This window comes from Lactuca serriola, chromosome 9 (assembly GCF_051521515.1).
Source record: "Lactuca serriola cultivar US96UC23 chromosome 9, Lser_US96UC23_V15, whole genome shotgun sequence".
Taxonomy (NCBI): domain Eukaryota; kingdom Viridiplantae; phylum Streptophyta; class Magnoliopsida; order Asterales; family Asteraceae; genus Lactuca; species Lactuca serriola.
The window spans coordinates 221,072,821-221,097,432 of NC_136416.1; the positions used below are offsets into that span (position 1 = coordinate 221,072,821).

Genomic DNA, 24,612 nt, shown 5'->3' on the forward strand with positions numbered 1-24,612 from the left:
GTTATTAGATTTTCTTTTTTTTTTCAAAATTATAAAAGATTATAAACTAAAAAAACAATAAATAATTATATAACTCGAATTTTTTATAATATTTGATATTTTTTAATTTTGACAACAACTTTAAATTATATAAAGTATATTAATTTTTTATTTTTCATTAAATCAATTGATTAACTAATAAAAGAATATAGTATTTAAATATTATTAGGGTATAAAATATAATGTTAATTAATGTAAGAATCATATGTGACAAACACATGAAAAAAAATTAAAAGGTTACGGGACAGTAAATATTTGAAGTGACCTTTATGAAAAACATTCTTCTCTAATTGTAAAAAGTTTTATAAAAGCTTTTTTAAATAAGAAAAAACTACCATTAAAAATGCTATATGACATTAAGATTATACTTTTTCGAAATTTGAATTTCAAATCTTGTATGAATTTTTAGTATAAATAATCTTTGATATAAATTACAACTCATATAAAAGAAGATAGTTCATTGCTGTAAATTCGCTCCGATATTATTATGATCTCGATCTTGACAAAAGAAGATAGTTTATTGTTGTAAATTCGCTCCGATATTATTATCATCTCGATCTTGACAAGATTTCAATCTTGACATCGTTAAATGCAAATTTAATAATTATTTATTTATTTAGTATTAAATTACCATCACCAACGACACACGTTACAAATTATACTTCTTTAAGATCCCAATCTTTTATCAAATGTCATTTCTTACAAAAACAAATATTTGCAAGCCAAATAAAGGATTCCTGATTAGAGAAACTCAAACCTACTATCCGTCTGTCTGTAAAAACAATTTGCTATCCTAAGCAATTAAAATACAAAAAAAAAAAAATTGTTTTCAACAAAATTACTTACCTACCCTTTGATGATTGTGTCGGTGTAAATTCTAAACCCATTGAGACCCTTGAGTCAATTCCATTTTACAAACAAGTAAAAAATGACTGTCTTTTAAATCAACCCTTCACCTGCCACCAATAAAATATAAAATTCAAAATCACATATATCACAAGACAATAAAGTTGTGTTTGGCATGTCATTGCTAGCTTATTTTTCGAGTTTTTTTAAGTTATCATTTTTAGCAAATCAATAGCTTCTTTTTCGAGCTTTTTTAAGTTATCATTTTTAGCAAATCAATAGCTTATTTTTCGAGCTTTTTTAAGTTATCATTTTTAGCAAATCAAAAAGTAAGCTGGCATTTCAAAAAGCTACTTAGGGCGTGTTCGGCACGCAGCTTTTAAGAAAACGCTAGTAAAAAATAAAAAGTGTCGTTCGGCGACGGGAGCGTTTAGCTTTTAGCCTACACAAAACGCTCCAAAATTAAAAGCTACCAACTAGTTTTGCTAAACACGCCCTTAGACTAGCTTTTTATGAGTTTTTTTTTTTAATTTTCCAAATATACACTTAATTAATTATAAAAAACATATTCTTTTAAATGTCTATTTATGTCATTTTATATATTTCAGTTAGTTTTTTACCAAACTTTATTTTTTATCAGCTAGTTTTTCAACTATTAGTTGGGTTTTCATATAACAGCTAGCTTTTCAACTATCAACTATTTTTTCAACTATCAGCTAATACGTCAAAACATAGCCTAACTCTGGACCAAAACCATCTTCACCTCACTCGTTCATGTGACTTGAAAATAGGGCATCCGATCCACATTTGTATGTGTTGGGATCTGATGTTTTGCTTCCTTTTATGAAGGATGTGGGGGGTTGTCACCTATCTAGCCAATGGTACACCATTTAACATGGTGTTTTAGAACATCGCATGCCACCTCATGTGGAAAAGATTTTGCAAGTTGTGGTACTTAGTATGTGTCACCTTTAGTAAATTTGCATCTAATCTCCTGCTTGCACGCATGTTGCATTTGTTGTTGTAGATGCTAGGGGTGAGCACGGATAGCAGGTACCCGTTTTTGGAACTGGAAATGCCTCGGAACTGTTGGTTCTAGAACTGAAACCGAGGCCATTGGTTCTGCTTCCGGTTCCAAAAAGTGGGAACCGCTAAAGACCGGTTCTAATTCAAGTTTCATTTTTTAGGAACTGTTACTCCCGTCAGGTTATGACTAACCGTTGAACCGGTTCCGAAATCTTAAAATTTATAAATACTTATTAAACGAATTGGCCGTAACAATGTTGATGATTAAGACATTTGTTGGGACTATCTAACTAGATCTTGGATATAACATGCTAATAAGTCATATTTGAACGTTTTTTTTATCAAAACAAATGGTCTGATGTTAATGTGAATGGCTGAACTCATGACTATAAAACAATTTGAACATACGTAATGGTATATCTTTTGAAAATATCTGATGTTAAAAAATATTAACAAGTTGATGGTAAGAACATGCACTTTGGTTTATGACTTATATTTAGCAACTTGGATTGTCTTTTAAAACGATTCTTTATTTTTTTGCCGTCATACCCGCCCAAGCTGACGTCGCCGAACTCACTGCAACAAGCAAAAGGCGGTACCACAGCCCACCGACGCGGGTGACAAAATCCAACGACCCCATGCACACTAATAATAATAAGTTTCTACTAAAAAGTTATTTTCCTAGCACCTAGCCCACACCCGCCCAAAAAACATAATGTGATATGTAAATCAGATACACAGTGGCTCCACCCCACTAGAATGTTTTGATGAATTTTGGTATCAAGAATATCACGTAATCATGGATTATAGATTATCATGTAAATAATTTATGAGAAATGAGACTCACGTAGTTCATCAAAGGAAATACTGGTCATGCTTTCTCCTGATCTCACAAGACGAATCTTTCCTGCAAGATTATGCACCGATTTTAGACAATTAAGCAGAACAATTTGAAATTTTGGATTCACTCCACATACAACATTTACTGTTTAAACAAATTAGTTTTTTGCTATTCACTTGCTAGTTACTTAAGGGTACTTTCATGTCACTCTATTAATTATATCACATGTAATATGTTGGATTTTTAAGTTGTTTATAAGTTGTATTTCAATAAAATGGCATACCTTCACACCAGACCTTACTTTTGGGTTACCAACTAGATCCTCATAAACTACATCTTCATGAAAATGGCAAAAAATAAAATTGGAAAAATATTGTTCATACTTTTATTGGTGATTGCATTTGGTTAAGAGAAATTAAATATCCTCCTACTTTTATTCCTACCCATATGAAATAATGACAAGTGTTTTAAAATGTTATTAATTTTATCAAAATGCGACACAGATACTAATTCAAGAAAAAAAGCTCTTAATGACGTCTATATTGATTATAAATACAATAAATATTACATCGTTTAGAGTTTTTCAAAGAATGTTTTTTACCATCACGACGAATGCAGATCTCGGGTATATTTTTTACTTCACCATTAATACTGTCATTGTAAACTCTTGTTTCAATATCACCCTCTACATAAACTGAAGAGCTGCAAAAAAAAATGTTTCCACATCAGGAGAAAATAAAGATGTAAACACGCATCAATCAAAAAAGTCAACCTCACTAAATTGTGGTGAGAGGCTAAATGCAAGAAATAGAAAAAAGAAAAAAGAAACTTGGATGCTATAATAAAGAAATGAATGAAAGTATGTTGCTATTTTTTGCATTTGATTCTTTTGGTAAATATATAAACATACTTTTTGGCAAGTTGTTGAACTGCATAAGCACCAAGTGTGTCATTGTGTACAGCAATACGATGCCATTGAGCTGGTTTTGGCAAGTCTTTGGCTCCAATTGTTCTTTGATCAAACATGCCTCCAGTTCCAACAGTAAAAATGGTGACAGTTCTACCATTCCTCAAGATCTTTTGCAGAGGTGCTTGCCCAACTTTTCCACATAAAATCGCCTGTCAATTCACAAATTAGTAAAACTAATTAGGTTTTCATGTATGTTTATCTTCCATTCCATGGCAAATTTATAAATCATGAAGTAGTTTCATTTATTGCTTTGGTTCTAGACTTATATACACATATATAAACACAAACATGTATATAGATCATAGGTTTAGTCTAGTATATAAAGAAAGGGATCAGATGTTAAAGCTGTATTATGCGTACCTTATGCACACCACGAAACCCCCAACCCTTTCTGGGATCAACTCCTTGCATTTGTAACTCCGGCTTTTGGGGAAGGAAATCATCATCGTCGATTGTATCAGCTGGATTACCATCTGCCTCATCAGCACTGTCGAACGGAGCAGAAGATGAGTAAAACTTCTTCCAGATTCCTTGGGCGCCCACTGCTGCATAATCAATGCGTCGTTACGCATGTTCCAAAAAAACGACTCATCGATTCTAAATGATGATCTCATGTATTACTAGGGCTTTTACACACCATTTGATTGTCAATGAAAGGAAAACCCCAGGTTTCGCCTTATCATTTCATTTAGGAAAATGAAAAACTAAAATAGAGAACTTTCAATGAAAAAGATACCTAATGGAGGGCTGGATTGGGAAGGAATAGAGACGCGTAACGATCTTGTGAGCTTCATAGCGAGTGAACTCATATTTTGCAGAACAGAAAAGTTGATTGAACTGAAGAGGGTTGAAGAAGGGTTTATGAATTCGTAGGGCGAGGGAAGGTCGGGAAACGGGTTCGGGTCGTTGCAACTAAAAATAATTATTGTTAACCAAATGGAATTTGAGTTTGTAAGGAAATGTACAGATTATCATTTGTATATTCTAGGTTTTAACTTTTTTTTTTTTTCAATTTTATCTTTTGGCATATTACTCTTCAACAAAACCTTTAGTTGTTACAAAAATATTTGATTTTACTTAATTTTTTCTGAGTCATTAACCTCATAGATATGTTTGTTTTTAAACAGTAAACCTGCAACAATTGTAAGATTAAATTTTTTTCGCAAACGAACCTAAAAAACGTAAAATGATAAATCCTAACATTTCTATCAAACTTAACATTTTGAAGTCATTTGGCCTTGTAAATATGTTTATATAAACTTGTCAAGCAAACCAACTTGATAGAAATCTATATAAATTTATTTCCAACTTGTAATTTACATGACAAATAACATGAATCTTTAACTTACCTTTCATTGTTTGCGGCATTCGAAACTCGGACTTGGAAAACCTTTTGCATATTCTCATTTCTTGTCAAGTAGTTGCGGACTTGTGTTTTTTGGACAGATGGTGTTATTTGAGCATTCATATATTTGTGGGGATCGAAGGTATTGTGAATTGGATCAACAATGTTCGTTTTTCTTCTTTCAAACATGCGGTTTTAGAGCTTCCATAACGATGTTCTTTTTAATGGTTTTATTATTAGAAGGAATTTATTGATTGATATATTGATTGACTATTCTTATAATTGTATTGTGCTTAGAAATAGAAAAATTAGTGTTAGTTGGTTGTCTTGGAGATTAAACCCGATCTTGTCTATTCCTTTGTAATTTTTTGTTAGCCTTGCGCTAACCTCTCTTTTTAATATATTCAGCCGTTCGAAGAAAAAAAAACATACATCATCTTTCAATGAAACTTTTTCCAAACTAAAAAGTTGATAGAAATTTAAGTATTTGTTATTGGTAATATCTAATAAAGTAATAATACATCCCAAACAAAGACTTACATGGTAACTTTTGAGTGGTTTAGGTTTTTGAACAATTTTATTGTATTTCTAATTTTATGTAAACTCTAGATGTAGATGAATACTATACACAAAATTCTTTATAAACAGAGGATAATACAAAGTAACAAGTGTGACTGCAATGCAAGCAAGAACCAAATAATAGAAATGAATACCTATAATAAAAAACTTAGGGAAGTAAAACGATCTTAACATAATATTATGAGTCTCTTAATCATTTGGAAAACGAGATACACCGCCTCTTTCTCTCTCTCTCTCTCTCATAATTCTTCCCATACTTCAAAAAGAATATATATCGCCCCATTCTACTCAAAAACCAAACTCTCACCGTGAAAACCTAGCTGAAGACCAACTCTTTCCTCCTCCGCTAGTAGCACCACCACCAAATGAAGACGGACGCCACTTGTCACTTGGTGGAGCCGCCTCACGCTCCTCTTGTTTCCCACTCCCCCACCCTGTGTCGCCGTTGTCTCTACCGCCCCACCGCTACGGAACCTGGGGACATATTTCCCACCACCAGATCCTCCCCCAGCTGCAGCTGGTGTTGTCGTCGCTGCTGCCGGAGTGGAAACTCTAGCAACCGAAAGCTTAGAGGGTATGGTTGGGCCATCAAGTGGCAGTGGTGTTCCACGTAGGATGGCTTCCTTTCTGAGACTTTCTCTTTCTTCCAATTCTTGTTCTCTTTTCCTTTGTCTTTTAGCTATTTCATCCAACTTTGCCCTCCTTTCAGCCTCCCTCTTTCTTATGTTTTTCAGCCTCTATATACATATTGCATGACATGCATAAATTACATTGAATAGTCGTTTTACTTTGAACAAATAATTGAAAAAAAAAAGCATCTCGGGACCAAAAATGTAATTTAATCTTATAAATAAATAAAAGACATAAATAAAGATACCTTTACGTTTACGGGTTTCTTCTTCCTCAAGCAACCTGTTGAGCCTTTCTTTTTTAGTTTTCAAATAAAACAACATTTTCCTTTTTAAGTCCCTTTCCTCTCTTCGTGCCTTGAGGATTTGACCAATTATTTCCTCTCTTTCAGCTCTCATTCTATCAAACTCTGCCTTTCGGCTCCTCACAACTCTTTCTTCAAGTTCCATCTGCACAACATATTTTTTTTAACAAATTTAAAATAATAACAATAATAATAATAATAATAATAATAATAATAATAATTAATAATATTCAAAAATACATTACATACCTTATGTTCCATAACATGAGCAAGTCTATACTTCTCCTTTAGATCTCCCTCATGACGCTCTCTGCTCAACTCAACCTAAAGTTGCATATGTAAAGACAGTTAGGGGCATTTACGTCTTTTTTTACAAAGTATAGTAAGTACCCGTTGGTCGCGTTCATGGTGGAGTTTCTCTTCAGCTAAACATCTTTGGAAAGCAGCTTGAATGAGAGGTGCAACTTCTTCTCTTTTTGCCCTTTCAAAGTGATCCATAGTCTTGATTAGTTTTCGCATCTTCTTTTCCATTTCCTGCCTCTCTCTAACTTGCTCCTGCATTGCTAGCTCCATCAATGACTTCTTTGTCACCTTCTCCTGTCAACCGAAAAGCCATGCATGGTCAACTCAACTTGGTCAACATAAAAAAGAAAATGGGAGAATTGAGATTTCCAAATTTACCCCTTCAATGATGGGCTCCTTTCCTTTCTTTTTGATACGTTTCCCAACATCATTTAGTAAAGCTTGTGCTTCTTCACGCTCATGTTCCTCAATCTCCCTAAGGATTCTTTGGTGCTTCCTTTCTTCAAATTCTGATGCAAGTCTTTTTTGTTCTGCTTCTTCGGCTTTTTTCTATAGTTTTATTCTTTTTGTCTCCTTTTCTCGTTCCTTTGAAAAAAAAAAGAAATTTAGGGTTTGGAAACAGGGGTAAAAATGTAATTTAGACAAAGGAGAAATGAATAATAACATTTCAAGAAGGTGTCGTTCTTGTTCTTCTTTTCGTTTTTCAATGATGGATTTACGAGCAAGAAGCTTTTTGTGCTCTTTATCTACAATATCTGCCAAGCTTGGTAGCATAGCACTCAATTTTGATGCTTTGGATTGAGAAGGGTATATTAGGGACCTTGATTTATTCAGATTTATAGCCAAAACACTCAAGTGGTCTTGTAGAATGTCAGATTCAAAACCCTTCAAATAAAAAGAAAACAATGTTAGTATAGAAAGAACATAACCAAAAAATTATGAAAAATGAAAAAACAAATATGACTTCTTACCAAATCACCAAAAATGATTGCACCCTTCATGTGGTCAACTTTCATAGCAATGAAATTATGCTTCATAACATCAACAGAGATCCTCTCTACAGCTGAGAAGTCAAAGAAAGGAACCATTTTTGATAAAGTCTCAACTTTCATTGTTTGGTATACTTGGGACACCTGAAAAAGAAAATATTAAGCTTCAACTTCTTTTTCATAGAAAACGAATCAAACAAGTAGTCTAAAATTTTATTATTTATCATTTAAAAAAAGTTTACTAAAAAAACATTAACATTAACAAGAAAACCAGGAAATTTAAAAATAAAACAACTATAGTAACTTTTGGGAAACAACGGTAAATACTTTATTTGAAGTTGTGAAGTTTTTAAAATGAGATAAGGTTTTGAATTTTTTTTACCTTTTGTAGTAGTCTTAAGGTGGCTACTTTTTCCAAAGCAGGAATATACTGAGAAAGCTGCACTTCTGGAACATAAGAAGCTGATGATATTTTCCCCCCAAGTTTTGCTATCTTAGTCAACAATGGCTCTACTTTTGATGCCAAATCCAATAGCAGAAATTCATTTTCTAGAAGATTGTATAAATCCTTCACTTCTTGGGTTACATATGTCATCATCCCTTTAGAAACCTAAAAAAAAATCATTTCACATATATTATATACTGAAAAATAAAGATACAATATGATGCCATAATTAATGCATATATGTTCTCCAGAATGCCTTAATCATGAAAAAAATGGAAAGTATGATGCTGCAATAGATTTTCATCTATTGTATATTGAAAATTAGTCCTTATAAGAAAAATAATTAGAAGTATGTTTTATGAGATAAAAAGTAGGATGGTATAATAGACAAACAATGCAAGTATTCAAAATTTCTTGCATTCAGCTTTTTAAATTCTACAATGAGTAAAATTAACTTGATCTTACCAGATCTACAAGAAGAGATGACCTAGAAAGCTGCAGGAAAATAAAACAAACCATTAATGAGAGAAACATATAAATAACCATGAAAACAAAAACCAGTTGAAAGTTGACTAATAAGTAATACCACATCTCTTGTCTCAATCTTTGCATCAGTATTGAACCCAATAAGATTATACATTCTGAGATTGCGTTCTTTTTCATGCTCAAGTTGCAAATGAGAAGCAGTTTTAAGGTGATCATATGGAGAAGCTGAAAGTGCAGCTAGCAAAACTGATGATGCAATCAGTTGCAGATCTTTCTGGTTTAGATTCTTATTGAAGCTTTTTTGAAGTTGAAAAAGCTTAAACCATGCATACTCATGGTATAAATGGCTTGATGAAATCCAAAAGATCTCAGTCAATTTTGCATAGTAAATAGCCATCAGGGACGATTTAGACATTTTCTTCACCATGCTTGTTAGTCCATAAATATCTTCCACGGAACGAAAAGCTTCCTGAAGATACATAATTCATACAACAAAACTATTATTCCACAATTACATGTTTCAATATAACAATTAGGGCAAATTGGATGTAACAAAGTATTTAGCTATTTCCTGCAGTTTGGCCAATAAATATCACATAGAAACGAGCCCTACCTGCCAAAGTTCTAGCTCAATTGCAACTTTGAGTTGCTTAAATCTTGTATCAAGATAAAAATGTAGACTTTCAGGGGCATTTAGGTCAGGTCTATCCCTTTGATCTCTGTATTTGTTTAAGTTATCAAGATGATTCCCGATGATCTCACAAACCCTACTAAACTCAATTGTTCTTTTGTATTGTTTGCAGAATTGAAACGCACGATCTGCTGTATTCTAAATAACAACAACAACAACAACAACAACAACAACAACAATAATAATAATAATAATAATAATAATAATAATAATAATAATAATAATAATAATAATAATAATAAAAGATAACATCAAAGAGAAAAATTTATATTATAAACCAAAACTTACTGCATAAAGTGCCATTAAGTTGGAGTTGTTTCGCAGGATTTCAAGAACTGTTCTATAAGTTTCCCATAAGAAATTGAACCATGGAGTCACAAGCTCTCTATCAGAGTGATCTTTTCCCTTTTCACCACTGACATAGCTTGACATCAGATCTTCTGGTCTTTTGTCAACTTCAAGATCATCAGCATCCAGAGCTTCCTCTAAAGCTTCATCCTGTGTACGTGCCAACTCAACCCTCTTGGTTGAAAGATCCATGAAGTGCTTTATGACTTCCTCTAATGAATTTACATTAACTTGTTGGCATATTATTCGATACTGGATGAGACCATCTTTGGCAAATCTACCCATCCTCATGTCAACGCACAGCTCGATGTACTTGAACATGATCTTTTCGTGTGTTTTCTGCCATGCTCTGTACCTCTTTGATGTAATTAGATCATGAAGAGCTTGAAGTGCATCTTTTTTTTTACCAACATTTATTAATTCTGCAATCGAGTGTTAACAAGTGTGGGTTAATCATGAAAAGAAACAAAATAATAAGTCAGATATGGAAGCATGACAATGATTGAAGAGGACAAAGAAAATGAATCAATAATATGCCACTCACCTTCAGCCCGTTTCAAAGCATTCTCTAGTTTAGCAAAAGTAGACATTGTCAATCAGACTGGTCTTTCACCTGCTATGACACAAAACAAGCAATTATTTGTATTTGTGGTTGTTTAACTTTGTTTGACCATAACATGAAACTATGCACAAAGAAAAGCAGGATAGACTCGAGACAGGAGACAATTAGATCCACTGTGTTTTCTATCTACGAACCCATTTGAGCATGGAATTAAGATTAATAGAGATGCATCAACATTAACATTTCTAAGAAGTGACATGATGAAATTTGTTAAGCATAATGACCAACATTAAAACTTTCATTATGAACATATCATCAGACATTAATACATACTTTAAAGAGTTTATAAAACCATATATTTTCACATAAATGTTTCGTACAGTAGTAATCGCTTATTCGCTTAAATGCTTGAATCCGACGGGTTTCAATCTTAGTCTTCGTTTTTGAAATTGAATATCTGATAGATAATCCATCATGTGTGTATGCTCAAATCCACAGCCAAGCACCAGAAAAAAATGTTTTGAGAAGGTATTCGGATCAGAAACAAAGAATGTAGAAGTGTGTAGTTAAAAACCTAAAATGATATATTGTATCAAATCACTCTCCTTCCTCCCCCTTCGAACAATCAATCTGACCCCAAACCAAAAAGAAAATCAAAAACCAAATTTAACGCCAGTAATTAGAGTGAACAAAACCAATCATCAAACTGCCCATATATATCAACTCTAGTGCTTCTCTGACAACACAGAAAAGAGATACACAAGAAATCAGTTGTCGAACAATTATTGAAAGATAAGTAGCGTAGTGAATCTGTTTCCTCCTCGGCTGTATAAAGGGAAGTAGGATTTTGGGTTTTGACTAACGTTTCATCGAAACGCAAAGGCAAAATGTATGTATGTTACCATAAATCCATATTCAATAACTTAACACTAAAACAGTGAAAAGCCCACGAACACAGGTTTCGTATGGGCTTTACGAACTTCAAACTTGATATGTACCAGTTTTAACTTTTTTCGATTTTTAAAAAGTCGGCCCGACTTTTTATCATTTTTTTAGACCGGTTTCGGTTATAAAAATGTTTTTCAGTTAAAAAAGTGGTTCTGTTATATTAGAAAACCCAGGAAAAAAACATATTTCAAATATTTATTGAACTTATTAACTAGCGGTCCAGAATTAACCTAACTGGTTTTTCCCATTTAGTTTTTTGGTTGGTAAAAATAAACAATTTGAACGTGCACCTCTAACTTAGGTACAAAACAATTCCGATTTTTTAATATTTGGATTATGAAAAAAAGGTGTAGCATAGGGTCTGTGTTGGCGGTTTGTGGTTAATCTGTTCAGTATATTCAGATGTGGGATGGTCACATAAGGTTAATCAGTTCAGTGTATTCGGATGTGAGATGGTCTAGGGGTGTCGAACGGGTAAAATTTTCGGCTTTCGGGTAGAACGGGTCGGGTAGAATGGTTATTTCCTTAAGAAAATAATACTCGATACCCGACCTATATTGTAATTTGGGTTTCGGGTATTTGGGGTTGAGCTCGGGTCGGGTATACCTGAAAATTTCTTAAGTGACTCTTATTGATAATTTTTTAACATTTTGGTTGGTTTAATAAAGAATTGAGTAGGAAAATAATCCTTACGATTAATAAAATTACAAATCCTTATAATATGTTAGGTACTTTTTTAATTTCATTCCAATTTTTGATAAAAAAAAAAAGAAAGAAAAAGCCATGAATATGATTGGAAATAAAAGTCTAAATAATTAAAGTCTAAACACAACAAAAAAAAGTTTAAACACAACCCAACTAAACAATAAAAGTCTAAACATAACAAAATAGTAAAATTCATAAGTCATAACCCAACTCCAAACATAAAAGTCTAAACATAACAAAAAGAGTAAAATTCATAAGTCATAACCCAACTCAAAACATAAAAGTCTAAACATAACAAAAAAAATGTCTTGCATCTTCATGTTGTGATATTCATTTCCATATCCAATCCGAGCTCTAAGTAGACGTACCAACTTCTCCCAATCCTATACAAATAGTATAAGCATTAAAAGGACAAAACATAACATGCCAAAATATTAAAGATAAAAAAAAACTACATTTATCAATTTCTTGTAGGTTTTCCCAATCTTGTTCAAAATCAATGTTGTCACTTATACCACCCTAAAGCCAATCTTGGGTACAAATTTAACTTTCAACAATATTAGGAGTCAAAGAACTCCTATACGGATCCAAATCCCTCCCACTAGTGCTAAAAAACAGATTCTGAAGCCACAGTTGAGATGGGAATGGCAAACAAATCTTTAGCCATCAAGGATAGAATCGAAAATCTTCGACTATTCACTTTCCACCACTCTAAAATGTTAAACACCGACGAATCTTCTTCAACACTTTCTTTCAAATATTTTTCTAACTCACCAATTGATTCAACTATGTTTGTTTTCAGCTTTTTGTTGGATTAGTATCTAAGGTTGTAACTATATTTGGTAAGTACTTGACCCGGTTGTTCATGGTCCTTTTGGGTTGCCTTCACCATAGCAACTCGACAGGATGATTTGTTAAGATAGAAGAGATATTATTGTTAATATATTATGAGAGTAATATATTAAAGGAATAATAATGTTATTTGATTAATATAAGTCATATATTAATTGAGAATTAATTTGGTGACTTAAAGAGGTTAATTGAATAAAGGGGCATAAACTGTCAAATGTGTGATAGTATCCTTATGGATATAAGGGTGGAAGGATTTTAGGGTTAGGAGACCATAAAATCGTCCAAGCCTAATATCTAGGAGGATCTTGGATTGCTTAGGGCCTAAGTTATTCAATTAGGGTTAAGGGTGAAACCCTAGTAGCTCATAGTATAAATAGATCCCTTGGGTGAAGGAAATCGTCACTCATGCAAGGCAAGAAACCCTAGGGCCGATTTCTCACCCTCCTCTATCTCTCTCTCAAGGTCATCCTCTTGATAGTTGGTGTTTGTAAGCCATTAGAGGAGTGACAATTGTGACTCTAAGCTCCAAGAAGAAGAAGTATCAAGCAAGTAATCCAAGGTATGTTCTAGATCTGAATTCATATGATTAGATTCAATTGTTTACATTACATCTAGTACTGTAAGTCTTGGATACAATGCATGTTCAATTACAGAAACCTAGATCCAAGCATTAGGGTTTGCATGTGCACATAGGAAAGTTCTTATGGCTCAAACCCATCAGTGGTATCAGAGCTTTGATTGATTTCTATTGAATTGATTCATTGGTTGATTTCTTGTTGCTTGAAAAATTCGATTTTTATGCTTCTGCCTGATGAACTCGGTGAGTTCCACTGTGGACTCGGCGAGTAGCTCCAACTCGGCAAGTCCATAGTGGAACTCGACGAGTTCGAGCGTCAGAAGGAGCTAGTTTTGGGATTTCTTGTTGTTTTACTTGAGGATACTTGCCTTAACTGCTTTGGGTCATTAAAATCCGATTTTAAACATATATATGAGTATATTCTTGACCAAAGAAAAGATAATTACCAATTAGTTGAATAATAATTTCCTTATATGATAATAATTGATTATTTGAATTGAATTGGTGAATTGTCTTGCAAGTAATATTGAATAAGATCAAATTGAGATAATCTAATTAGTTGATTTATATTATTTTCTATTTGATCGTTATGTTTTGAAAAGTTTAAAACTTGTCCTCATGTTTTGAAATTTAAGTTTTGTGATTAAAAGTTTAATTTGAATAATTTAAATTTCAAACCTTAGAATTTTACAAGTTTAAAATTCAACACCATACTAATATATTATTACAAGCTTAATATATATATATATATATATATATATATATATATATATATATATATATATATATATATGTATGAGTTAAAATATGATAGTCTGACCATTAGTAGGCCTCATTCACGAAGCCAGTCTATAAGGTGGGTATAAGGTTGCTGCCTATAAAATGGCGCTTAATGGGTGTACACTCACACCCATCGCTTGCTTGACTGGTGGAGGGTCGTTAGCTGAACAGGTAGGATAGGGCAAACCTCTTCTCATTAATAAGTATAATGAATCTATATAAAGTAACTAAACATATTTCATAAAATTCCCAATCTTAGTTACTTTAGGAAAAGTGAATTGATGCAATCCCATGAAAGTACACTTTGCACCCTTGCTAAGAAGTTAGTGGAGCGTGTGTGGTTAACCGGCACACTAATTGGTTCTAAGCAAAGGCGGAAAATGGTGATTCATTGTTTATCATAGTTTGGTGGAGCGTGTGTGGTTTACCGGCACATCGAATAGGTGATTGTAACAATGAAGGCACCATGTAGATTTGCATGGTTATTCACACCCACTTTGTGATCCTCGGTATCCTAGTCACAAACTAGAGGGGCATATCGAGATTTAAACATGCCATTGAAAGGTTCAATGAATCTCAAAGAAATATAGGAATTCTCAATACATTTAAAATTGAAAGCTTATGTTTTTCATGGTGAAGAATTAGTGAATCGTCATTCACTTACCTCCAAATTATTTGCATATTGGATTATAGTATCTCTTTTCTAATGTGTAGATAATGTTGTTGGGTCCTAGCCCTAAATTTTCATTTTGGGTGTTAATTAGGGACTTAACTCTAATCAAACTTTGTTCCTTTCTATTCATAGATGTCTAACGCAAACAACGCTGCTGCTAGCTCATTCACGCTAATGATCCTTTGTCAAAAAATGACTTTCGATGGATCGAACTTTAGCGAATGGATAAGATACATTCGCACAATCGCGCTTTACGAGGAAAAAGAGTATGTTCTCGATGAGAAGCTCGAGAAGATCAATCCAAAAATTGCTACTCTTGAAGAAATGGCTATCTTTGAGACCCATGAGCATGATGCAACGAAAGTCCATTGCATCATGATAGCCACAATGAACTTCGAATTTCAAAAGTCCTATGAGGACATGTATCCTTATGAGATGCATCTAGACTTGATGGAGAGATATCATCAAAGCACGAGGCAAGAGCGCTATGAGATCATAACGAATATGATCACTGCTAAAATGGGAAGTGGAGAGTCTCTAACCGTGCATTTGCAAAAGATACAAAGGTATGTTGATCGTCTTCGCAAGTTGAATGTCAACTTTGGGGAAGATTTGGCTATCGACATTGTTCTTCACTCCTTGCCCTCATGTTACAATCAATTTAGGATGACCTACCACATGAACAAGGAAGAGGTCACCCTAAGCAAACTCCAAGGGCTCCTAAGGACTGCAGAGAGCAACCTCAAGGACAAGTCTGTTGCACCAACTCCCAATCCACATGTTGCTCCTGTTTTGGCTATTGGGCAGGGAAGGGGAAAGAAGAGGAAGGCTTCATCAAAGAACCACTGCAAGGGAAAGTCCCAAGATGGTTCCTTTTCTAGTAGGACCAAGGTTGACCTTGCTAAGCCTAACCCAAACCCAAAGGAGGCAGAGTGCCACCATTGCCACAAAATTGGGCATTGGAAGAGAAGCTGCCCAGAATATCTGCAATCCATCAAGGATGGAAAGATCAAGCCATATATAACACCCAAAGTCAGAAAGGCCAAGAAAGGAAAGGAAACCCTAAGTTTAAGGGACGACTCGACGAGTCCAAGGAGGAACTCGGCGAGTCCGAGCGGGATCCGGGTCGAAGAGTAAGTGACCGACTCGGCGAGTCGGCCAAGGCGACTCGGCGAGTCTGGTCTGAACGAGGAAAACCCTAATTCCGGGAGTTGTATCCTATATAAAGGGTGTTATGTCCCTCCCTCAGCCTCCATATCATCCTAGAGAACCTATAAACCCTAGATTTCGTGTGAGCTTCCATCATTTGAGAGAAATAGCTTTGGAGGAAGGAAATTTTGGAAGGGAACTTGAAGATCAAGAAGGTTGCTTCAAAGGAAAGGTGTAGATCCGAGATCTACTTCAGTTTGTGTCCATATTGGAGGTAATAAGCTGCCATTTCCCCTCCTTTGCATCTAGATCTATTTTGTTATGAGATTTGGGGGGTTTTATGGTTGATTGAGACCCAATTCGAGTTTGGGGGCTTAGATGTGTTTTTGCCACTTCAGATTTAGTGTTGGGATGGTCCAATATGTCATAAAGCATCAGAAGATGAGTAGTGGTGAAGCCCTTTTTTTCCTTAAACCAAACCCTAGTGTGTTTTGAGCCTAGATCTCTTTAGTTATACGTAAATTTTGCAACTTTACGTGGGGATTGAGCTCTGGAAGTATGGATCTATGGTTTGGAGTCCATGCATGACTCAAAAGTCCTCTGCATGTATGTAGATCTGAATGAACTCGACGAGTCCTTTGAGTGGACTCGGCGAGTAGCATGAAGATTAGGAGGAACTCGACGAGTGGGACGAACAACTCGTCGAGTCGGATGAAGTTAGGCAGGAACTCGGCGAGTTTGAAGAACAACTCGGCGAGTCTGTTGAAGGTTGTCTTGGACTCGGCGAGTCTGTTCTTAGACTCGGCGAGTCAAGTCGCGAAACCCCAAACCCTTCGAGTTGAGACTCGAATCAGTGAGTCGAATAGAGACTCGGTGAGTTGGACAGGTCAGGACTTGGTAATCGGTAGACTCGGCGAGTCATGGACTGACTCGGCGAGTCGAGTCGCGAATGGAAGGCTCTGAACTTATGAACTCGGCAAGTCAGTAGGTTGACTCGGCGAGTAGGGTTGACCTGGGAGGTTGACTTTGACCAGGACTTTGACCTTGACCAGAGTTGACTTGGTTGTCTTTCGGGGGTCAGTTAGACTAAGTGTTGCATTGATATTGATAGCTCGGGGAGCTAGTGGAGCAGGGGTTCAGAGAGTTTCCGGGCAGCAGCCAGCGGGATCATCAACGTGTTCAGCCAGTGTAGGTGACTTTTTTTTGTGAATGGGTCTACGGCCACAATGTCGGCCCATGTAGTTATGAGTAGAAGACCCGGGGGTTAGCCCTAGACACAGTATGCTAGTATGATATTTAGGACGAGGTCCAATGATAGCGGGCGGGTGCCCAAGGAATGGTTTATGTGATAGTTTATACTTGTTGTCTGTGTGATACTTGTATGTGTCTAGTAGGGAGGTGAGTGTGGGCGAGGTCCCGTATCTCACCAATAGCAGAGTGTGGATGGTGTTCCACATATCATTAGCAGCAGATCAGGGGCGAGGCCCAAGTAAGGGAAAGAGTGAGTGTGGGCTGGTCCCGTATCTCACTATCAGTAGGAGCATGGACGGGGTTCCATGACTCATCAGTAGAGTTCGGTTGTTAGGACCGAAGGGTAGTCAGACACCCCAGATACGTCTGACAGTATGTGATGTTGTGTTTACATGCTAGCATGATCTGTTATATGAGTTAGAGGTAGTAAGAGGGGAGCAGTCCCCAAGTTCGGTTGTTAGGACCGAAGGGTAGTTCAGACACCCCAGATATGTCTGATAATCTGTTACGTTATGATATGTGTTAGTAGTAGTAGTATGGAGTGAAATAGTCCCCGAGGTTCGGTCGTGAGGACCGAAGGGTAGTCAGCACCCCAGAATGGCTTGACATGGGTAGTCAGCACCCTAGAATGGCTTGACACGGGTAGGTCGGCACCCCAGAATGGCTGTACCAGGTAGGTCGGGCACCCAAAAATTGCCCGGCAGTATGTATGTTATGTGATTGTATGGTATGAGGTATGATGGGGGAACTCACTAAGCTTCGTGCTTACGGTTTTCAGTTTTGGTTTCAGGTACTCCCGGTAGCGGAGGGAAGAGCTCGGGGTAATCGCATGGCATACACCATAGACCGGACAGCCTGAGAATGTTTTACTCTGATAACGGATATGTAGTTTGGAAACCAATACTCTAATTATGTTTGGAATTGATGATTTTACTTTAAGTAATGTTTTATTAAAAGAAATTTTTTAGTCTTGAATTTTGGGACGTTACAAGTTGGTATCAGAGCCTTGGTTTGAGGGATTCGGGCATACTCTCGGGTGTGCCTGAACTCAAACTAAGGGGTCGGATAAAAAGTTTTCAAAATGAAAAGACGGTTTTGTAAAAAGAGAGTTTTGGGAAAGAAAACAGTTTTAGAAAAGCAAAAAGAATTCAGAAAGAAAAGAATTTTGAAAAGAGAAAAAGGGTGTGGTGCATGCAATCAGCCGAGCTCAAGTATGTACCCCAAATTACCCATACAAGTTTATGATTTGATTATCAGTTAGTAGAACAACATGCTAGCTTAGGACTAAGGATCTAGGGAGGATTCCTTATGTGCCTGTTATATGTGCTTTGAGCTGCATGATAGTGCTGATTAGACAGTGGTAGGATAGACTGTTTAGGTTATGCCTGAGTATATGAGTTTGTGTTGCATGCTAGTCCAGATTCTTGCTATGTGAATATGATTGCTGGTGTATGTTGTGGTTAGATTTTCCCCTTGTCTGAATGCTGCCTGCTTGGTGCAATATGGGATTCCGAGTGATGGGAGTTAACCATTAGGTGGATACGTCACGTCACCTGTGATCAGGGTTGAATAATCTTAGAGTGCTGGATTTGACCCTATTTTGCAGCTCTCGTTTGAGTCTAACCATTGTAGGGACGAGTCTTTTACTCGAAGGATTATCTAAGCCTCGTCACATGTGATGGTATCTAGGTGATGGCTAATTGGCATCATAAGGAGACCTTCAGCAGCTGAGGACTGGTTTGAGTTGAGTCATAGGTTTCCCTAGGGCAAGCCTAGGATGAGATAGTGCTGGGAGCAGTAGTAGTGGATAAGGGACCTGGTGGAGTCAAAGCAATTCCTGAGGAAAGTACGGATAGATGTGGAAGGTAGTATGGGCCCGTACTACTAAAAGCAGAGGATCCGTACTCAATTCGGGAAGGGCCGAGACAAAACCAGGAACCTGGTAGGGTGTGTGTTTGGTCTCGCCGTAGTGATGAGTATTCTGGTAGTGGATGTATTATATTTTCAGCATGGTGACGTTGAGAGAGAGACCAACGGGCGGATCAGGCGCCGGAGAGAGATCAGGCTCGGGTTCAGGAGCCGAGCAGCTCGAGGAGCGAATGAGGGAGTTGATATCAGCTGAGGTTACTCGCAGTATTCTAGACCAGACTCCTGTGATCTTTGGCACGGTCAAGGAGGGTATACCAGAGATTTTGGATGAGAGGATGAGAGCCTTCCGTACCGAGATGATGGCCTTGGTGGGAGCGCGTACCCTGACATTTCGGGAGTTCAGGGCTTGCGGGGCACCAGATTATCATGGGGCTTGGGACCTTATCGCTAGCAGCAGGTGGTTGGCTGATGTTGCCAACGCATCCCGTACGAGCCGACGTCCTGAGGGGGACAAGGTCATACTCGCTTCCTGTCTTCTGAAGGACAGAGTGAGGGATTGGTGGGAGGAGATTGGTCATGCTTTGGGGGATGATGCCGCGTTGGACGCGATGACTTGGAGCGATTTCTCGGCCAGGTTCAGGGCGGGGTTTTCACCGATTATTGAGGTGCAGCAGTTGGCACGGGAGTTTCAGGATTTGACGCAGGCCACTGAGACTGTGGCGGAGATCATCACCAAGTTTAGGGAGAGGGATCTTCTTATACCGTAGTATGTCGCGGATGAGGAGATGAAGAAGGCCCGATACCATGAGATGTTGAGGGATGATATCAGGGAGTTCGTGAGCAGATCCAACTGTAAGACGCTAGAAGATATGATTTCTTGGGCTAGAGAGAGGGAAATTGATTGGGAGCAGATCCGGAAGAGAAAGCCAGATGGGGTTCAGGTAGCTGCAGGTTCGGGCAAAAGGCCCAAGGGATCGGATTCGAGATCGAGGGATCATCAGGACCGCAGCCGGTTCGAGAAGTGTGGCAGGGCGCATGGGGGCGCATGCAGGAGTGGTAGCGGTGGTGAGTTTAGCTGCTTCAAGTGCGGTCGGACTGGCCATTTTTGCAGGGATTGTACTGTTACCACCACTTAGGGATCGGATTTGATATGTTTTCACTGCAATCAACAAGGCCACAAGAAGGCCCAGTGCCCCAGTTTGTTTGTAGCAGGACAGGTGATGGCACCTGCCCCTGCAACTTTGAGGATCACAGACGGCCGTCAGGGCCGTGCAGAAGTGCCTGCGGTAAGAGGCAGGGCTTTTCAGATGACTACCTTGGAGACGCGAGCAGCGCCGGACGTTGCAGGTATGCGACTTCCGTTTTCAGTTCTTTTATATGTGCATGATTATATTGTTATGGTTCTGCATCATTATCGGTTTGAGTATTTTATTTTTTAGCGGTTGATTGTGATCGAGTTATATGCCATCTGCATACCCAGGATATTTGAATGGTAGTTAGGAGATGTGCTCTATTGGAGAAGGTTTCATAGGATGCAGTAACTGTAGCATGCTTGGGAGGGACTTGGTACGTCTCGCTAGTTCGGAGTAGTATAGTTTTGGAGATGGATTGGTTAGATCCCTGGCTATGGTAAGCTTGGGTTCCTCAGCAGATTGATTATGGAATGGTAGCAAGGATTGGGATTTCTTTTTGAGTATTAAGCAGCAAGGGGTAAGCAGGATCGAAGTGGGGGAGAATCCTCCGAGTATGAAAAGGTAGGAGCACGCAGATCCAGAATGAGTGCTCGATCTCTGAGAAGGAAAGGAAGTAGTATAGCGTTTGATGGATCGAGGAGTTTAGGGTTGGGAGTTTGAGAACCCCCCCCCCCCCTCAGCTAGTGCGTATAATGGTGATGGTTAGTATGTGGTTGGGAATTTAGGTTGGAGGATCGCCTGTAGGACTAGAGTGAGCCAGAAGGTGGATCTTGAGAACTGATAGCACGAGGTGATTTCGTATTAGCGGTCAATGGTAGAAAGTGTTGTAAGACTACAAAGCAGTTGTAACATTCACTAGCAGTCAGTGATGGAAGGTGATGTAAGACTGCAGGTAAGCCGTAGCATTCCTTAGTAGCTTCGTTAGCGGAGTAAGGGCGAGGCCCGTATGAGATTAGCAGTGTAAGTGAGACCTGAGAGCAGGGTTGCTCAGTAGTATGGTTGGGTGAGACCCGTGGGCGAGGACCAAGGAATGGTTCTTAGTCCTTGGAGGGAGTGATGACTTAAAAGTGCGAGGGTATAGTGACGCCAGCTTCCAAACCGACAGAGACAACTGCCATTCGCAGTCGGGCTGGGTCTTTACTCTAATTGGTGGAGTGGTAACTTGGAAAAGTTCCAAGCAGGAAACTGTAGCTAATTCAACGTGCGAATTAGACTACATTGCAGCGAGCGATGTGTCGAAGGAGGCGATATGGTTGAAGAACTTCATTGGTGACCTTGGAGTTGTGCCTACCATAAAGGAGCCTATGGAAATTTTATGTGATAATGAAGGAGCGGTTGCCTTGACCGAGGAACCAAGGGATCATGGTAGATCTCGACATATCGACATAAAGTATCATTTTATTAGACATCGAGTAGAAGAAGGGCACCTCGTGGTTAAGAGGATATCATCAGAAGATAACCCAACAGATCCGCTTACGAAGGGACTGAGTAGGGTTAAGAATTTGCAGCACGCTAGGAGCATTGGGCTGAAAGACGATATTAGTTTAGATTAGATAGTTTGGAAACATGTAATAGATAAATGTAATTGACATTTGATGATTAACTAAAGGAGTATTATTTATGAGTAAAGATACTGTCTTATGTTAATTGTTTAACTATTGTTTCACTTTGCATGTTTTGACTTCCTGAATAATTGAGTTATTAAGAATAATCGAATTATTCGAATGGTCCACAATCGTTCATATGTTGGAAGTAGGTATGAATGAAGATTGTCATGAATTGGTGTGTAGATTGTCTAAAAGGTATTGGACATAGCAAATGTTTGCTACAACGTTCATGAGTACTTATGAATAAGTTTATAGCATTGGACTAAACCCGTGCTTGCTGGAATCACCTTATGGAATGTGACAAATGGGTGATCGCAAGACGATAATATCATATGGTCTTAAAACCAAGATATATGGTTTGTTGTTTACTAATTGGTTGTGCATTGATAATGCGAAAACGCATCAGTAAATTGATGTCATAAAACGCATTGTTGTGTATAGTTGATTAGTGAATAAGTAAATGCATATAAGTCGAAGTTTATCTGTTACTTTTATCCTAAGAGGGTAAAAGCGATATCACGGCTGCTCGATAATTTGAATTGACTTATGTGTCGGGCCCGGTTAGGAATGAATTGATGTGTTCAGTTAAGTTCTATGTCAAATAAATCTGAGATCAAGAAACTAATTGCTGGACAATAAGTTCCATGAAATTGTCCGCATAATATCTAAACAGAGGACTGTACGATCCCTTATCTAAAGGACAGGAGACTGATAAGATCAGAGTTGACAACGTCTTTGAGAGCTAAAATTGCTAATCGGTTTGTGTTTGCATATATAGTTACTAGACTTATCTAAGTGGGAGACTGTTGGATTAGTGTCTAAGACTATAACTATATTTGGTAAGTACCTGACCCGATTGTTCATGGTCCTTTTGGGTTGCCTTCACCATAGCAACTTGACAGGATGATTTGTTAAGAGAGAAGAGATATTATTGTTGATATATTATGAGAATAATATATTAAAGGAATAATAATGTTATTTGATTAATATAAGTCATATATTAATTGAGAATTAATTTGATGACTAAAAGAGGTTAATTAAATAAAGGGGCATAAACTGTCAAATGTGTGATAGTTGTGTTTTGGGCTATGAATCCTTATGGATATGAGGGTGGACGAAATTTAGGGTTTGGGAACCTTAAAATCGTCCAAGCCTAGTATCTAGAAGGATCTTGGATTGCTTAGGGCCAAAGTTATTCAATTAGGGTTTAAGGTGAAACCCTAGTAGCTCATAGTATAAATAGATCCCTAGGGTGAGGGAAATCGGTACTCATGCAAGGCAAGGAACCCTAGGGCCGATTTCTCACCCTCCTCCCTCTCTCTTAAGATCATCTTCTTGCTAGTTGGTGTTCGTAAGCCATTAGAGGAGTGACAATTGTGACTCTAAGCTCTAATAAGAAGAAGAAGCAAGCAAGTAATCCAAGGTATTGTTCTAGATCCAATTTCGTTTGATTAGATTCAATTGTTTACATTAGATATAGTATTGTAAGTCTTGGATTCAATGCATGTTCAATTAGAGAAACCTAGATCCAAGCAATTAGGGTTTGCATGTGCACATAGGAAAGTTCCTATGGCTCAAACCCATCAGTATTTTCATCGGCTACCTGCAGAAATCCTTTGGATATCTCTTCTATAGACCGAGTGACAATGTTTTCTTCGTTGCGAGGAGAGGGGTTTTCCGAGAACGAGAACTCATAAGCCAAGGAGACAGTGGGAGGCAAATCGATCTTGAAGAGATTCAAGAATCGAGCGATGAAGAAACCTCTAACACTGGCACTCAACCCGAGGAGGAAACTCCGGTTGAACCAATTGACGAGTCCTTACCTCTTAGACGTTCTGAAAGAGTTAGAGTTCAGCCTCAGTTTTATGGCTTTCATATTACTACCGAAGGGGACACGTATATTAGTGATGGTACACTAATAAATCTAGATGAACCTAATAGCTATAAAGAAGCCATGGCAGGCCCAGAGTCTGCAAAATGGAAAGAGGCGATGGACAGCGAGATTCAATCCATGCATGACAACCAAGTTTGGAATTTGGTTGACAATGTGCCCGGACGTAAGATGTTTGGGTGCAAATGGATCTTCAAGAAGAAGACCGACGTGGATGGGAATGTGCACACGTATAAGGTGCGATTGGTGGCGAAGGGCTTTACTCAAACTCCCGGAGTTGACTATGATGAGACCTTCTCGCCAGTTGCCAAAATAAAGTCTATTAGGGTGATGCTAGCCATTGCTGCATTTCATGATTATGAGATATGGCAGATGGATGTCAAGACCGCTTTCCTTAATGGGAAGTTGGCTGAGGATGTTTACATGGCTCAGCCAGAAGGGTTTGTCGATCCGAAACATCCCAATAGAGTGTGCAAACTTGAGAAGTCCATTTATGGACTTAAGCAAGCATCTCGCAGATGGAATCTTTGCTTCGATGAGAAAGTCAAAGAGTTTGGATTTGTATGAAGTGAAGATGAATCATGTGTATATGTCAAGGCCAGTGGGAGTATAGTTAGCTTCCTCGTTTTGTATGTCGATGACATACTACTCATAGGAAACGACGTCCTGACTCTGCAGGAGGTTATGTCCTGGCTCGGGAAGTGCTTCGCTAT

General features: G+C 37.5%; 1 protein-coding gene and 1 pseudogene across 3 annotated transcripts; both read right to left on the reverse strand.

Annotated features, from left to right (window-relative positions):
- Nucleotides 1-701: 701 nt before the first annotated feature.
- MTSSB (mitochondrially targeted single-stranded DNA binding protein) lies at nucleotides 702-4,646 on the reverse strand. Of its 3 annotated transcripts, XM_079022553.1 has the most exons (6): nucleotides 4,459-4,644; nucleotides 4,083-4,267; nucleotides 3,663-3,871; nucleotides 3,354-3,454; nucleotides 2,759-2,818; nucleotides 702-995 (listed from the first exon to the last, which is right to left on the reverse strand). In XM_079022553.1, exons 1-6 carry the CDS (start codon nucleotides 4,529-4,531, stop codon nucleotides 979-981), a joined length of 645 nt encoding a protein of 214 aa, XP_078878679.1. In that variant the 5' UTR covers nucleotides 4,532-4,644; the 3' UTR covers nucleotides 702-978. The 3 variants fall into 3 exon arrangements, with proteins under 3 accessions (XP_078878679.1, XP_078878680.1, XP_078878678.1); XM_079022554.1 differs by lacking the exon at nucleotides 702-995 and having other exon boundaries at nucleotides 2,530-2,818; nucleotides 4,083-4,264; nucleotides 4,459-4,646; XM_079022552.1 differs by lacking the exon at nucleotides 702-995 and having other exon boundaries at nucleotides 2,530-2,818; nucleotides 4,459-4,645.
- A 1,303-nt stretch (nucleotides 4,647-5,949) lies between these two features.
- Nucleotides 5,950-10,432, reverse strand: LOC145076588 (eukaryotic translation initiation factor 3 subunit A-like; annotated as a pseudogene).
- Nucleotides 10,433-24,612: the final 14,180 nt, after the last annotated feature.

Coding starts and splice junctions, on each gene's coding strand:
- MTSSB (XM_079022552.1), bottom strand. CDS start 4,531: ATGAGTTCACTCGCTATGAAGCTCACAAGATCGTTACGCGTCTCTATT. Junction 4,268..4,458: donor CCAATCCAGCCCTCCATTAG/GTATCTTTTTCA, acceptor TTGATTATGCAG/CAGTGGGCGCCCAAGGAATC. Junction 2,819..3,353: donor GATCTGCATTCGTCGTGATG/GTAAAAAACATT, acceptor ATAATCTTGCAG/GAAAGATTCGTCTTGTGAGA.